General features: G+C 39.6%; 1 protein-coding gene across 1 annotated transcript in view; it reads left to right on the forward strand.

Annotated features, from left to right (window-relative positions):
• Positions 1–11,654, forward strand: part of INSC (INSC spindle orientation adaptor protein) — a gene marked incomplete at both ends in the record, with an annotated part of 93,992 nt that extends 82,338 nt beyond the window's left edge. Inside the window, 4 exons of the mRNA XM_080618840.1 lie at positions 4,475–4,541; positions 7,332–7,487; positions 8,137–8,213; positions 11,526–11,654. Coding sequence (XP_080474966.1) covers positions 4,475–4,541; positions 7,332–7,487; positions 8,137–8,213; positions 11,526–11,654 — 429 coding nt within the window. The remainder of the gene's footprint in view (positions 1–4,474; positions 4,542–7,331; positions 7,488–8,136; positions 8,214–11,525) is intronic.
• Positions 11,655–17,268: the final 5,614 nt, after the last annotated feature.

A 17,268-nucleotide genomic window follows, 5' to 3' on the forward strand; every position in this document is an offset into this window, starting at 1 on the left:
CTATGGATCTGAAGGGGGGCCCTTTCCCCTCAAATATATCTGCATACTTTGTGTACCAACAGATGATTTAAAGGTGAACTTTTAAAGCTTCTTTATTTTGGGCATGGTTTTTACATTCTGAAAGTTAACTACTTTGTCTCTTGGTCTTGTGAAAAATCTTAGTAGTCCCAGTGGAACTATCTGAATGTTATTATTTTGGTAAGGTAGTGCCTCTTCAAAAGGTGCTAAACCATAAACTGGTCAGAATTCTTTTCCTGGCATTTCGTGTTTTAGTGTGACTCGCTACTCATGGTTTAGATAAATAGTGCATAGCACATATTGTTAACAGGTAGGTGGTGAACACAGGGATAAACACCAGAGGCCTATTGCTGTGGTTGTTTTGAATAATTCAGTTTTCATCTGGTGTAAAAAAATGTATATAGAATCATAGAACAGTTAGGGTTGGAAAGGACCTTAAGATCATCCAGTTCCAACCCCCCTGACATGGGCAGAGATACCTCACACTAAACCATGCCACCCAAGGCCTCATCCAACCTGGCCTTGAACACCGCCAGGGATGGAGCACTCACAACCTCCCTGGGCAACCCATTCCAGTGCCTCACCAACCTCACAGTAAAGAATTTCTTCCTTATATCCAATCTAAACTTCCCCTGTTAAAGTTTGAACCTGTTACCCCTTGTCCTGTCACTACAGTCCCTCATGAATAGTCCCTCCGCAGCACCCCTGTAGGCCCCCTTCAGATACTGGAAGGCTGCTATGAGGTCTCCATGCAGCCTTCTCTTCTCCAGGCTGAACAGCCCCAACTTTCTCAGCCTCTCTTCATGCGGGAGGTGCTCCAGTCTCCTGATCATCCTCGTGGCCCTCCTCTGGACTTGTTCCAACAGTTCCATGTCCTTTTTATGTTGAGGACACCAGAACTGCACACAATACTCCAAGTGAGGTCTCACAAGGGCAGAGTAGAGGGGCAGGATCACCTCCTTTGACCTGCTGGTCACACTTTTTTTGATGCAGCCCAAGATACGGTTGGCTTTCTGGGCTGCGAGCTCACACTGCCGGCTCATGTTCATTTTCTCATCGACCAATACCCCCAAGTCCTTCTCCGCAGGGCTGTTCTGTATCTCTTCTTTGCCCAACCTGTAGCTGTGCTTGGAATAGTTCATTATTTGTTGATCAGGTCTATTTTTCTGTGGTGTACATTACTACACCGGTTTTAGGGCTGCCATTTCTCACAGAAAAAACAGGTACCAGGTTTATCAGAGTCCTGACATAGAGAAACACCTGCAATTTTTGATGGATCTGGAGAACAGAGACTAGAGTGTGCACTGGCCTGGGTTAGTCTGCTGAAGAGCTCTCGTAGAATACAGATATTAGAGATCCATGGATCAAGATCTAGATCCAGAACAGATTTGTTCAGCAGACATCCAGGCACTGAGTCAGGGAACAATGCTGGATGGGATCAGCCATTGCAGCACCTGAGAAGCAGTTTCTAAGGCAGTCCACTAAAAATACTTCATTAGGTTTGACAATAGAATGTAATGTAGTTGTTTCATTAAAAAATTCCACATACGATGAAGCAACTTCTTTCATTTTTTGATATTTTTTTTTCCTCTGGAAAATCACTGACAGTCTTTGCTTAATAGCACATCTGCAGATGCCACATATCAAGATATCACTAGTGTACTGGAACTTGTGGGTGGCTACAGCACAGGCTTTCTGCATGGTATGATAACACTGACGGATGATCAGAGGTCATGTGTCCTGTCTTCATGATATGTTCTTTTTTATTGAGCTGACTACAAGTTCATTACATGGTTTAGGAATTCAGAAAAACTGCCAGAATCTTAAATTGTCTCAGGTGCCAGTCCTTCACAATCTTAGAGTGTAAGTTTTACAGGCGATGTCTTGAACAATTTGAACATTAAAGCAATTGATCCTAAATATTGCAGTTGAATGGGAGAGATTCCATGTTAAATATTTTCAAGTCTCTCAATGGTTTCAAAATCATTAAAATTGTAAAAGAGGCTTTCGAATATCTTTTTCCCAATAATTTTCACCTATTTTCCTGATGGAAATGAGGCTTAGGCAGTCACTTTTATCTGTATCTGTGGGCTCCATGTCTCACAATAACATCTGAACTGGTTTGCAGATTCAACAAGACTATACTTATTTTTGAGAGACTACTTAAGGTTTCATGAAATTTGAAGCCAGACAATGGGAAAAGAGACATAAACACTGCATCATGAGCCTAGGTATGATGAGACCAAAAAAAAAAAAAAAATCTATTGTGGGAGAGATGCCGCTGGAAAAGTTCTGTTTATGGTTTTTGATCAACTCTAAATCCAAGAGAAATGAGACTTCATTAATACCAGTGCTCACAGAAGTGTTACTTTTCAAAGCAAATTGAATCTACATTTAAGTTTGTGTTTTCCTCTGGAGAGTTCATCCTTAGTATTAAACTTACTTGAACTTTGGTCTGTATTACAGAAGAAATTTTCATGGAAGCTGTATGTATACTGAATTTTAAAATAGGCAAGTATAGGGGAAATAAAGCATATAAAGCCAACTCATATTCAGCTTGCCTGTTACAAGTTTAGGTTGTGCTATTTCATGTTACTTTGTTTAAATCACAGGAAAATGTATCTTTTTTGAGGAAAGAAAAATGTATCCATATTGAGTGAGCTATCTATGCTTTAACTGCCTTTCAAGTCCTATTAAGATTTCTAAAAGATAATATAGGTGGAACTTGATCGTTATTGATGGTAAAGGTCTTTTATGAACCCCTCTGGAGAAAGTTGCATTATAAACCCATTAGGTTAGTCCATAAATACATTACAAAATATAGGGCCTACATAATCAACGCAAAGAAAGTATATATATAACTTCAAATAATTTTTGGTGTCAAAAGATACACACAAAATATTTTTATGTACAAAAATACTTATTAGACAAAATAACTTGAAGCAGTGGAATAATTGGCATGTATTCAAATTGTGGTTAATTGAATTCTTCATCTGTGGCTTAGAGAGCCACATGGGGTACAGATTCTGCATAGAGGAAGCAATTTTCATTAACAGGATATAATTTAGAATGAGAAAACATATACACTCTGCCTGAAACACAGTTAATATTTAATATGGAATAAATACATAGACATGTACTGAGTTACCGTATTTCTACCTGTCACTCTGTAGAGTTTCAGCAACTCATTTGCATCCTAAGTAAGTATATTTATTCAGAGAGATGACACTGTAACACTACCTTCCAAAGTGGAAGACCTTTATGTCACAGCAATGAAAATGAGTCATCCTTGTTATTAAAATGGCAAAGTGAGATCAGAATGGTGATTTGATCTCATGCCTACTTACGTCTGAGAAGTCTGCTTGTTTTCAAACTGACACTGCACTGTTAAAAAGCTGATAACCAGTTCTCAAATTGATCATTGAGGCTGGTCAGTTTTTCTCAACTAGAACAGAGAAATTAAAACCTCCGAAGAAATAATATTATTTATATTTTGTTTTCTAATACTCTATAACATTTACCATTTGGTCCCTCACATATGCTGTTAATGCTGAGATGTGTTTGCATGCAGAAAGCAAGTTACTTGGAGGATAATGTTAAAAAGACTATCTTGCAGGATGTATGAGAGAAACTATGTGATATCAACGAAGGAAATGGGTGGTTGAAAGCCAACAGCTTCACATGATCCTACCTCTGTCAACAGCTCGCTGCATGACTGTAAGCAGGTTGAGTTACACCTAGTCTTGAAAACAGTGCAATTTGAGATAAGAAATTCTGTAAATAAGGATCTCAAAGTGTGCTTTGGCTTTAGCTCAGGAAAGTTATAAATGGATTTTTAAATCCATCTCATTTTGGGACAGTACTTTGACATACACACAACTTATGGCTTCAATAAAACTGAAAAGTATTCCTTAAATTCTCCCTTTAATCAAGGCTCAAAACTCCAAATCAGTTGTGAGGATGTCTCAGCATTTCAGCTGAACCCTGAAGCCGAAACTTAGCAATACCTTGATGCTACCAAATGTATGCCATTTGCTGTGCTGCACCTGAGCTGGTTCCTGAAGGTGGGCAGCTACTGGCTGAATTCTTTGTAGGACTCCAGGTTTTTTCAGTTGGTTGGTATTTATAAATTTTTATCTTCCTCTTTCTAACAATTTGACCAACGAACAAATCTGCTGTGTAGATCTCTATATGACTGATTTTTATGCATGAGTATAGGAGCATGAGAAAAAGAGGTTTTACTTTTCTTGTTTGGATTTCAGTTAGCAGTCATATGTAAGATAAAGACTCCTGAGAAATCACAAAGGTAGGAATAGATGGTTGACCTACAAGAATGCCTTTTAATCTTATTGGGTTTGCCACATTTCTGCCATGGTGATTTTATAAACCACAGTGCTATTTAGTATTACTGAATTGCTAGGCTATACTTCATATTTTCTTCCCTTTTTAATAACAGGTGGTAACAATCTTGGCAAACATGTCTGTCTTGGACCAGTGTGCTTCAGAAATCATTCAAGGAAATGGTATGTATTTTAGCTGAATTACATTCTGTAGTTGTGGAGAATGTGTGTAGATGGGAAAGTAGTGGTTACAAGGCAAAGGAGAAAAGCTTCATTAATTAGGTGGTTTTGCATCGTATCTCTGCTGGACATCACACACTGCTGCAGGATGCAAAATGAATGCTTGGGATAGTTCTATGTAACTGAAATAAATTACCACTGCTTTAGAAAACTTTGAATGTATGACCATACTGCTGATGTTCTCTGTGTGTGTGGCATTCATAGACACAAAGCAAGGTAGTACAAAGTGTTTCAGCAACCTTTGTTCTGCTAATGACATTGTATAAGTTGGCAATTCTTGCACATTTAAAGATGTCATCTGATCCCGAGCCATGCATACCTGCATTTTGTGCCACTTTTCTCATAGGTATTTAGAAGCAGTATAAATTTTGACACATTATATTTTTATTACTATGCAGTTGTTACCAGTTTTTTTCCACACTCCTTTAAATATCATATTATGACAAATTTGTTATATTGAAGAAAAAAAACCCCTAGATGTTACAGCCCCACCAGAAGTCTGAGAAGTTACATTAATAATTCCGTGGATAGGGATAAAGGAAGACGTAACAGCCTTATTAATACAGCAAATTCATGGCCAAGCAATATTGTAAGACAGTTTTTAGTTTGTTTTTTTCTTTTGGTGGAGGAGGTTGGGGAAGGAGTGGGAGATTCTGACTTAGAGTGCAGCTTCACATGTTGCTTTTTCTGTCCTAAGAATATCCCATTCAGACTTTTTCAGTTAAGGTTTGGATAGGAATGGTTTGTATCCATTTGAATCTCAGACATGGCTGATTGTAGGTGAGAAAGAGTTTCAGAAAGCATCTACATAGACGTGGGTCTTGAAATGGAATTGGCCAATTCCGATGTAATATTGGATTTAGAAACTTCCTGCATTTCAATGGAAACTTTGGGATCTCTGCACGCAAATATGGCTTCAAGGATCAGGCACAACTAATTTGCTTGATGTGATCCATGTGTGCACAGAGATAGTGTTTATTTGATGTCCTTGCTAAGGAGGATAGGTGTTGAAGTTTGAAACCAGGTGACAATGTTGAGGTTGGATTGATCTGGATACTGAAGAAATTTAATCACAGGTATATGTAATTTTACAAATTACCAGACTTCCCTGTCCCATGCCGAAGACAGTGCAGTGAGGGGGAGGAGCAAGGCAGGTTAGCATGGTGATTTCTTATATGATCTCCTTGTTGCATGGGAGGGATGGGCAGCCCCAGAGAGAGGTTGCTCAGATCCTCATGTTGGTTCCTGCAGTGTCCCTGATCCAAGCTCCCTGTGTTCCTGGACATTAAAGAGGGGGTCCTGGACCTCTTGGTGCAGGCACATAAGGCTTCCCAACCCAGAAAATTTTCTAGAAATTGTTGGCAAGACCCTAACATTTCCCAGACAAGACCCTAGGGGCCTGTAATTGTAGGATTGGGTCGAGAATACCCTGTTCATCTGTTTGACTTGTACTGTTGTTTTCTGATTTGCTGTTAATACCCACAACCCAGACATGCCCTGGAAGCTTTTGCACTCCTTTATGGTTAGCAGATTATTTACTACAGCAGAAACTTGATTGAAATTCATACAATTATACTAACAGCTGTGCCAACTAGGCCTAACTCATGCTAGATACTGTGCTATGTGGAGATGTACATATGGATTGTCAAGCACAATGTGATGAAATAAAGTTTGTGTATGCACTCTATAATGGAAGCTCACACAGAAGCATTTGCCTCCAGGCTTTTGAGAAGGGTTGACACTCATCTTGTGTAGAAAGGCTTTTTGCTTCTGCCTGATGTTGTGGTAATCAGATGCTGGTCAGAAGCCAGATTCACAAACTGAGAAGAGTCCTTGAATCCTGGAGAGTTTAGATATATTTTCTTCTCAACTCTGACTTTTTTGTATGTTGATTGATTATTATCTAGCTGCATGATTCTGATGCTAATTCTCTTAATTATTTATGCAAATGTTCTAACTGTTAAAATCCTCTGATGCTACCTGAAGTAATCTGAATGCCTAATAGCATATGGAGCCTAATAGCATATAATTTTCCTTACATTTTAAATAGTTTAGAAAATAGAAATCATCACATTTTCACCTGTTTTTGTGGTGCTACAGTAAAAATATCAACTTCTACAGGCAACAGAAAGTTAATGAAACCATTTTGACATAGATGGCTATGACCTCTGAAGTGAAGAGTTAGTTGCACAGTAAACTTCAAGGAGAAGAATGTCAAAATTTCCCTCATTAAAGGATTCTCCATTCTAAAATGCCCTTAAACAGTCTGAGATTGGAACTTTTGAAGGCTTGCTTAAATATGCATAAACTGCAATAAAAAGTTTTACTTTCCTTCAATTCAACTCAAAATTTCATGTAAATATCTGAAACATACAGATTTTAAAGTTAGTGATTACTTGCAAGTTAGTTTAGAATTAAATAAAAACTTGCATTTAGTTAACTGAAATAAATTTGTGAAATCTTAAATACCAAATTGTAGAGGAGTCAAGAAGTTAGAAGAGGGAAGTTAGTGCATTTTCTGGTTCCAGGAATTCTGTAGCTTCCTAGTGAAGGCGAACTTATGCACAGAGCAGATGTGCCTGAATGCTGATGGCCAAATTGCCATCCATATACATGCTTTCATCATGCCTTATTTTCTGTGTATTTTGCCTAGCTTGTTTTTTGTTTTTGCTTCTTTTTGAACTGAGTATTATTGTTAGCGAAAGGATAACAATGGCTCTTACATCCTTCTAGGTGTTCAACTTTTAATGGAAATGCTCTTTGAAAGGTCATCTTCAGGAAATTCAGCAGAAGTTGCTGCTTGTGAGCGAGTCCAACAGAAATCTGCAGTTACACTGGCACGACTCAGCCGAGATCCTGAAGTGGCAGATGCAGCCGTAAAACTTAGCTGTAAGGATGTTTGCTAGCTTAATGGCAGACTGAAAAAGAGGGCGGAACTGCCAGTCATTGAGAAGCTTTTTTTAATGTTTAGCCTCCTTTGGTACACTTTCTGCAATAGAAATTACTATAGTCTGTCCGGAGAGTGACTAAGGAGGTTGTACTAAATAAACCTCTGGCTCATTTCCCAGAGGAACCTGACGTGCAGGATCCACCCAACACATAGCTGTGGCAGACTATGCCAACTGATAGTGCTGCCTCCTCTATTTATTTACTTAAACCCTTGTGCAGGATCTGTTAGTGAACAGAAAACTTGGACCCCAGCAGGTTTGGATGTGATAAACCTAACAAGAAGGAACACACTCTTTTGGCTGGAGTTTTTTCATAGGGAACAAATGGAGGTCACAACCTCCACTCTGAGACAGCAATAGTGGGTAAAAACAATGAATGTATTTATTTATACATTACAACTATTAGTTACATCTGCTCTGAACTGCATAGCTCTGTGGAGAGTCCCTTGAGAATTTACATATCATCTTTGCATTAGATATCATATTTACTAAGAAAGATAAGTATGAAACATCTAAAGAAAACAAGACCTCATCTCAAAATAAGGACTTTGTTTTCTAAACTATTTCTCCTGATACTCTTGTGCACTCAGGTATTCCTCGCCTAATTAAACTTTGCAGATCACCAACTGAAAGAAACAACAGTGATTCTGTTTTAGTGGCATGTCTGGTAGGTACATTTCAATTTTTATTTCATACTTCTCCTGAAAAATGCAGAAAAAACAGCCCTTTAGATTTCAAAAGGTGTATTTCAAGAATGAATTCATACCAGTGTCTCTTAATTTTGCCCTGAAGTGTAATCCTGTACAATGTCAATTACTTATCCTCTGATTGAAGATTTAAGCACATAAGGAAAAGTGGCTTCATCTTCACATTAGTGAGCACTGGAACACTTCATAATTCAAGATTTCTGTGATTCTTAAATTCCATTCTCTGATGATGTTGTGTTTGCTGCAGTAAGCATTGAATCACACGGGTAGCAAGCCCTTTACCTGCATACACACATATGGATGAAAATACGTAGAGGCCAAAGAGAGGAAAGGACATCTTGCTTTAACTGCAATCCGCCTTTTTATCTGTTCGAGCCTCCAATATAGTGTCCAGCCAAGGAGTGGCCAACAAAAGGTTAACATTTTCTGTGCTTGAGAGAAAGATCCCAGCTGCTGGCTCTGCACTGCATGGACTGTGAGCCCCAGTCACCTGTCAGAGTTGAGTAATCTCACCTAGCACTCTGCAAGAGGATAGTGTTCTGTGGGCATGGGTGATGTAGGGTTAGGAGATAGATGTTGATGAATGAAGACTGAAGAATATTGTTTGACAGTGCTTGTTATTTTTAATGTAAAAGTACAACTTTGTTATTGCAGCTTTGATTAACTGCTAGCTTTGTACCAGCACATGAGAAGTTTTGCTTGTTTAAGCAGGATTAATTCAGGATGAAGAGAGTATGGGAGCATAAGAAATGCTGTATTTATTATCCATAGCTGCCAAGAAGGCATGTTAATTGTGTATGGCTACAGCAGAGGCCACAAAGTGATGGCAGCAAACCAGGCTGTGATTTTTCTGTCTCATTGAAGTTGTTGCTGCACATTTCTTGAATTTATGCCTGTTACTTGAGATGCTACCTGCCTGTCTGTGTCACCAGTTCTGCTTCTCCTGATATTTGATAACTGCCTGATGACGCTTTCCGATAAACATGTGACACAAGTATTGCCCTTGGGACATAAGCTGCTTCAGGCTTTGATAAGTGTTGCCACTAAAGTCTGAGGGATTGTAGTATTTGGTGTTTTCAGCTTAGTTGTTTACTTTTTGTATTCTTTGAAGCAGGTAATTAACTCTTGTGTTAGTGCTGCACTGACAAACAGCACAGAGATAAGCTGATCACAACTATCAGATCTTGCTAATAGAAGCCAATTTTTAATATTGAGAAAAGTCAGCCTGCTTTTCAGTTGCATGTGTCGTGTCAGGTTGCTAGAATCATAGAATCATAGAATAGTTAGGGTTGGAAAGGACCTTAAGATCATCCAGTTCCAACCCCCCTGCCATGAGCAGGGACACCCCACACTAAACCATGTGACCCAAGGCCTCATCCAACCTGGCCTTGAACACTGCCAGGGATGGAGCATTCACAACTTCCCTGGGCAACCCATTCCAGTGCCTCACCAACCTCACAGTAAAGAATTTCTTCCTTATATCCAATCTAAACTTCCCCTGTTAAAGTTTGAGCCCGTTACCCCTTGTCCTGTCACTACAGTCCCTAACGAATAGTCCCTCCCCAGCATCCTTGTAGGCCCCCTTCAGATACTGGAAGGCTGCTATGAGGTCTCCATGCAGCCTTCTCTTCTCCAGGCTGAACAGCCCCAACTTTCTCAGCCTATCTTCATACAGGAGGTGCTCCAGTCCCCTGATCATCCTCGTGGCCCTCCTCTGGACTTGTTCCAACAGTTCCATGTCCTTTTTATGTTGAGGACACCAGAACTGCACACAATACTCCAAGTGAGATCTCACGAGAGCAGAGTAGAGGGGCAGGATCACCTCCTTCAACCTGCTGGTCACGCTCCTTTTGATGCAGCCCAGGATACGGTTGGCTTTCTGGGCTGCGAGCTCACACTGCCGGCTCATGTTCATTTTCTCATCAACCAACACCCCCAAGTCCTTCTCTGCAGGGCTGCTCTGAATCTCTTCTCTGCCCAACCTGTAGCTGTGCCTGGGATTGCTCCAACCCAGCTGTAGGACCTTGCACTTGTTAACCTTGGCATGGTTAAACTTCATAAGGTTGGCATCAGCCCACCTCACAAGTGTGTCGAGGTCCCTCTGGATGGAATCCCTTCCCTCCGGCGTATCAACTGAACCACACATGCTTGGTGTCATCGGCAAACTTGCTGAGGGCGCGCTCAATCCCACTGCCCATGTCACTGACAAAGATGTTGAACAAGACCGGTCCCAACACCGATCCCTGAGGGACACCACTCGTTACCGGTCTCCAGCCAGACATCGAGCCATTGACCACAACTCTTTGCGTGCGGCCATCCGGCCAGTTCTTTATCCATCGAGTGGTCCATCCATCAAATTGATGTCTCTCCAATTTAGAGACAAGGATGTCATGTGGGACAGTGTCAAACGCTTTTCACAAGTCCAGGTAGATGACGTCAACTGCTCTGCCCCTGTCCATCAGTTTCGTAGCCCCATCATAGAAGGCCACCAAACTGGTCAGGCAGGATTTCCCGTTAGTGAAGCCATGCTGGCTGTCACCAAGCACCTTGTTGTTTGTTTTTCATGTGCCTTAGCATTTCTTCCAGGAGAATCTGCTCCAAGAGTTTGTCAGGCACAGATGCTAGAAGGTATCTAATGGTTGTATATTTTTCTCCAGTGAGAAAAAAACCCAAACAAAATGCAATCTTTTTAGAAGTGGAGATTTTATGAAGATAATAGTAACATCAATGTGATTTTTATTGTGCAGCCTCATAACCGGAACAACTGGCAGTTTTATTTGTTCCCAAATGGTTTGAAATGTATGGCTTCTTTCTACTAAACTAGTATCTAAACGATTTCTGTTACGGGCATTGCATAAACTTCAGTAGCAGATGTTTTCTGAATCTGATGGCTTATAGTTCTCATAAATAAGACAAAAGCTGAGAGTTGAGATACAAAAAGGCAGCATGAGATGTGCAGCAGACTGGAGATAGGTTTACTATCAAAGTGCTCTGACTCTCACCTCTGTGTTCTTTGACACCATGCTGTCCCTGCTGCTTTGTTCTAAGAGTAATGTGCCCCAAAAGAACTGTCATTTAATAGCTGTATTTGAGGGGAAATTAATCTCGCAGATGAAGACAGTAATGGGAAATCAACAAACCAGAAGAGTCTATAGACTCACACCGTTCAGTTTTGAGTCTTGGCAATTATTTAGAAATAATTATATGGAGTCCTGCAATGAAGACTTTGTCAAACCTTAACAGTATTGCAATTGTGTTGCTTTGTTTTTTAGGCAGCCTTACGGAGACTAGCAGTTATGAGTCCTGATGGACTTGAAGATTCAGATTTTCAGCAGCTAGTGAAGCCCAGACTTGTGGATTCCTTTTTGCTATGCACAAATATGGAAGAGAGCTTTGTATAAATGTGAGCCAAAAACATTTTAAAATAATCAAGATGATAGGTATACAATGAGATAATACATATACAATTTTATTTAGTTTTAGTTTTGTTGTTATTTATGACTTATTTATTTTAAAACCATGAACATGTGGTTTGTAGGAGCAAAGAAACAGAATGAGCGAACTTGTGTCAGTGAGTTGCAAAGGTAATTTTTTATTTCATTTTCCTGCCAAGACACATCAACAGACCTTATCACTGCAATCTAACAAAATGTTCTTGTCTTGTTTAATATAGTTGAATCAAGGTAATAAAGCCAAGAATTTGGCGCTCCGATGATAAATGCTTCTAATAGCTTTTTGTTGCTGATATTTTTCTACCCTTGGAATGTTTTTCAGGTTTTTTTTAAGAAATGCTTTAGTCTTATGCATTTGCTGCATTAGAATTAAAATAATCATTCAAGCTGGTGGTATATGCATTGAAATGAAGGGGTTGTTACAGACCAAGTCCAATTCTTAACTGTTATTATTTTTTAGTAGAATTATGAAAATATGTAGCTGTGATTAGCTGAGAGACTTTTTCAGAAAATTTTCCATACTGGCTTTAAATGTTGTTAGAGGACATTCTTACACCGTGTAAAGATGGGCTTCATTAGAGGATACACACTTGCAGACAACTCTTTTGTTTACATTTACTGAAATTTCCTAAAGAAATTAAGAGAATTCTAGAAAAATCTTTATGAAATCAAACACGTCATCAATGTGAAGGTATCCACAAAAGATTTAAAACTCATTACACACTGATAATTTTTCCTTCTTTACAAGCCTTACAAGAACTGGAAGTGAGCATGTTCAAGCATGTTTTTAATATTCAAGCTACTACTTTTGTGAGTTGTGCATACATACTCTAAATAATCAGAATAGATTAATTGTAACTTGAATTTCCATTTTTCTGTTTTTCTAACTAGTCCTGTATTTCTAAAACTGTGAAATGAGACTTTCAGGAGCTCATAAAGTTGACAAATGGAGATTTTACCAATGTGTATCAACATAAAGAATAGAATTGATTGTAAAATAGATTTATTTTTTTTCATGAACATTCCTCTTAAAATTTGCTTTTTCTTGTCATCAGGAAACCATATAACTTTAACATTACTCAATCAGCAGTATTTCAGTGTATTTTCCCTCCAGCTTCTCACAAAGCACTCTAGATTAGGAAAGTATATGTATTTTTTTTGTGATAGCTTGCAACTGTTGCTCTGGATCATTTTATGATTGGCAACATTAGGGTACCAGGACATCTGCCAAAAAAGTAAGTACATTTCTGCTTTACTGTACTTACTTTGTAGATACGCTAAGCAGCTTAATTCATTAGTGTTTAGTATTATGTGGTGTTTAGATGAAAGACACCAGGAAATTGCTAAGCTGTGATTGCCTTCTGCGTTTTCTGTGTCTGAGAAATCTGTCCTGCTTCAAGCAGTTATACATGGTGGCTACTTTATTCCCTCTTGAGTATATGAGTTAAGAAGTCTCTGCCTTAACATTTCTTAAACATATATATAATCATATATATATATATAATAGTTTGGGTTGGAAGGGACCTTGAAGATCATCAAGTTCCAAACACCTTCCACTAGACACAGATTGCTCAAATCCCCATCCAATGCAGTCATGAGCATTTCCAGGAATGGGGCAGGCACAACTTCTCTGGGCAAATGGACATTTGATGTCCATAGTCTAAAAGGCATCATCAATCTGCTCTTTACCTCATCAGACTATTGGCTATTAGCATGTCAGATACAGAAGTGAAGTCAGGGCTACATGGGCTTACTTGAGGCATTTCATAATTTGTTATTACTAGTCAGTACTCTCTCTCCTTCAAGGACTGTAAATGATGGTAAGTAGTAGACCATAAGCTACTAAGTTTATAAGACCACAATCGCTAAGCAAGATGATCTTTGCTCTCTCCTTCAAAGAAACTAGCCTTGTTTCCCACTTCCTTGTGATCTTGTCATTTAACTGTGAGCTCTATCTTGACTGAAGTTTTAAACCATTAGAAATGACCTCTGTCATAAGCAGTTACTCAAAGATAAGCTCTGATTCAGATGTTTCACAGATGTAATTTTGTATTAAGAGCAGAGATTAATTCCGCTTTGTTTGCTTACTTTGAGACAGCTCCTTAAACTTCTGTGATTGCTAAAATATATGGTACTATACAGCTTTAAAAATATTATACCAGTGATGGGCATTAACAGTTTCCTCACTAAGCCAGAATACATGTATGAACCATGAGGCTTTAAATGGTAAAAGCAACATTCTTGGTGTAAACAATGAATGCATAAATCTCATAAAAAAATGAACTCAATAAGGTCCCCTTGCTATCATGCTATAGTGTGATAATTGCTAATAGAATGCAACACATCCAATTCTGTTTTGAATGTGCTATACTGAACCTTGTTCTGATAACTGCGACACCAGAGATATGAATTTGTAGATGTGGTTGGTTTTATCCTACAATATGTAAAGTTAAAATCTCATTGAAAAAAACCCATCCACACATGTAAAATGAACTGAAGTATCTATTAAGAAAATGTCATTATGACCCATAATATTCTAAAACAGGTCAATCAAATATTCAGTGAGCAGGCCAGTAGCAATGAATGAGTCTAATTTGCTCTCATTTAGAATAATGTGAATCAACATCAATTGATTTTACTACAGATAGAATCATAGAATCATCGAATAGTTAGGGTTGGAAAGGACCATCTAGTTCCAACCCCTCTGCCATGGGCAGGGACACCTCATACTAAACCATGTCCCCAAGGCCTCATCCAACCTGGCCTTGAACGCCACCAAGGATGGAGCATTCACAGCCTCCCTGGGCAACCCATTCCAGTGCCTCACCACCCTCACAGTAAAGAATTTCTTCCTTATATCCAATCTAAACTTCCCCTGTTTAAGTTTGAACCCGTTACCCCTTGTCCTGTCACTGCAGTCCCTGATGAATAGCCCATCCCCAACATCCTTGTAGGCCCCCTTCAGATACTGGAAGGCTGCTATGAGGTCTCCATGCAGCCTTCTCTTCTCCAGGCTGAACAGCCCCAACTTTCTCAGCCTCTCTTCATACGGGAGGTGCTCCAGTGCCCTGATCATCCTCGTGGCCCTCCTCTGGACTTGTTCCAACAGTTCCATGTCCTTTTTATGTTGAGGACACCAGAACTGCAGACAATACTCCAAGTGAGATCTCATGAGAGCACAGTAGAGGGGCAGGATCACCTCCTTCAACCTGCTGGTCACGCTCTTTTTGATGCAGCCCAGGATATGGTTGGCTTTCTGGGCTGTGAGCGCACACTGCCGGCTCATGTTCATTTTCTCATCGACCAACACCCCCAAGTCCTTTTCCACAGGGCTGCTCTGAATCTCTTCTCTGCCCAACCTGTAGCTGTGCCTGGGATTGCTCTGACCCAGGTGTAGGACCTTGCACTTGGCATGGTTGCACTTCATAAGGTTGGCATCAGCCCACCTCACAAGTGTGTCGAGGTCCCTCTGGATGGCATCCCTTCTCTCTGGCATATCAACCGAACCACACATGCTTGGTGTCATCGGCAAACTTGCTGAGGGCGCGCTCAATCCCACTGTCCATGTCACTGACAAAGACGTTTAACAAGACTGCTCCCAAAACCAATCCGTGAGGGACACCACTCGTTACCGGTCTCCAGCCAGACATGGAGCCACTTTTTCCAGTTGTCGGGAACTTCACCTGACTGCCATGATTTTTCAAATATGATGGCCAGTGGCTTAGCAACTTCATTCATCAGCTCCTTCAGGAACCGCAGATGGATTTCATCAGGTCCCGTGGACTTGTGTACATTTAGGTTTTTAAGGCAGTCTTGAACCAGATCCTCTCCTACAGTGGGCCTAGGGTCTTCATTCTTACAGTCCCTGCATCCGCCTTCCAAGACTTGGGTGCTATGGCCAGATCCTTTGCTTGTGAAGACCGAGGCAAAGAAGCTATTAAGAACCTCAGCCTTCTCCAAATCCAGCGTAGCCGGTTCTCCCGATATCTTCCGGAGGGGGCCTATGTTGTCCCTTGTCTGTCTTTTATTTGCTACGTACCTATAGAATCCCTTCCTGTTATCCTTAACATCCCTAGCCAAGTTCAATTCTAACTGGGCCTTAGCTTTCTTAACCTGGTCCCTAGCTTCCTGGACAACATCCCTGCTCACCCGTCCCCAGACAGAGTTCCATACTCTCCAGCCTATCCCTAACATAAATAGCAACTCCTCCTCCCCGCCTGTCAGGCCTGTCTTTTGTAAAGAACCTGTAACCTTCCATGCCAACACTCCAGTTGTAGGAGCCATTCCACCATGTTTCTGTGATGCCTACTATATCATACTCCCGCAGTTGTGCACACATCTCTAATCCCCAATCTGTAAACATATGGCCATAATTCTAGGCTCACATTGTCTATTTCCATGTAGACATATTATGTATATGGCTGTTCACATTACAGAAGCAAAATCCATTGAAGTGGATCTTATATCTGTAGTAGAAAAATATATCTTGAAAAGAGCCAGTTCAGACCTGTTATTACCTGAGTATTTACTTCCTTTTTGTATACGCTAAAGTTTTTGAGAACTTCCTTTTCTCTTCATAAACTTAGAAATAAAAAGGTATTAAAAATACTGAAATATTCTTTTCTCATTACTTTTGAATGAATTCTGGATTAATGTTAATTTTGAATATGACATTTCAGCTTTTAAACAAACAAACAAACAAACAAAAACAACAACCATTTAAGCCAGAATAAACATGTTTGATTTCAAGGTAATATGAACCAAAATATTTCATAACAAAAGATTTTGACTAAAGTATGGTTTTTGGTGGATCAATCTTTGGACTCCCTGTATATATACATATACAGTTAGTAAAGCAAGATAGAGAGTATATGTAATGCATTTACATATCAATTCGTATATGTGGACTCATTGACCTATGGAGATGCATGTAGGTTAGATAATTAGCTGAATCATTCTGAAAACTGAAAGTTATTCTTGTCAGAAATGTTGCAGTTTCATTTAAATTTTTCTGAACACTTTGGATTTTGTATGAGATTAGAAATGTTAGACAAATGTGCAGTGAACTGCATGATTCTTTGTAACTTTAATTTACATTCTGTTCACTTTGGACAGTGTGTTTAAATTTCAGCTTCAGAACTGCTTACAGGTATTAGTGTCCCAGATGTTTCATTCATAGTATAAATTTTTTCTCATTTTATTGTGTGTTTGGTACTTGAATCATTTCTGTTGAATGTTCCTTGTCTGGCCTGTTCTGTTTAAAATAACGTTTGTATCTACAACGGATAAGATATTTACAATGTCTTGGTAAATAAGATGTCCTATTCTTTGAGGGGTGCCTGCTAGTATGCAAAAGATATCACTTAGTCTATAGGGTATCACACTGCTAGGACTGATTCTGGTATCTCATATGGCTTTTCCAAATATGTATGTTGACCATCTCCTGTGGGGAGCGAAGGCAATAAGATTTGCATGAAGAACAGTGTGGGAATGAGCTCTGAGGCCTTGGTGCTTTGACAAGCCCCAGGGCGATAAGTTGGGGCGTTGAAGGCCAGATGATGTC

This window comes from Psittacula echo, assembly GCF_963264785.1.
Source record: "Psittacula echo genome assembly, chromosome: 5".
Classification (NCBI taxonomy): domain Eukaryota; kingdom Metazoa; phylum Chordata; class Aves; order Psittaciformes; family Psittacidae; genus Psittacula; species Psittacula echo.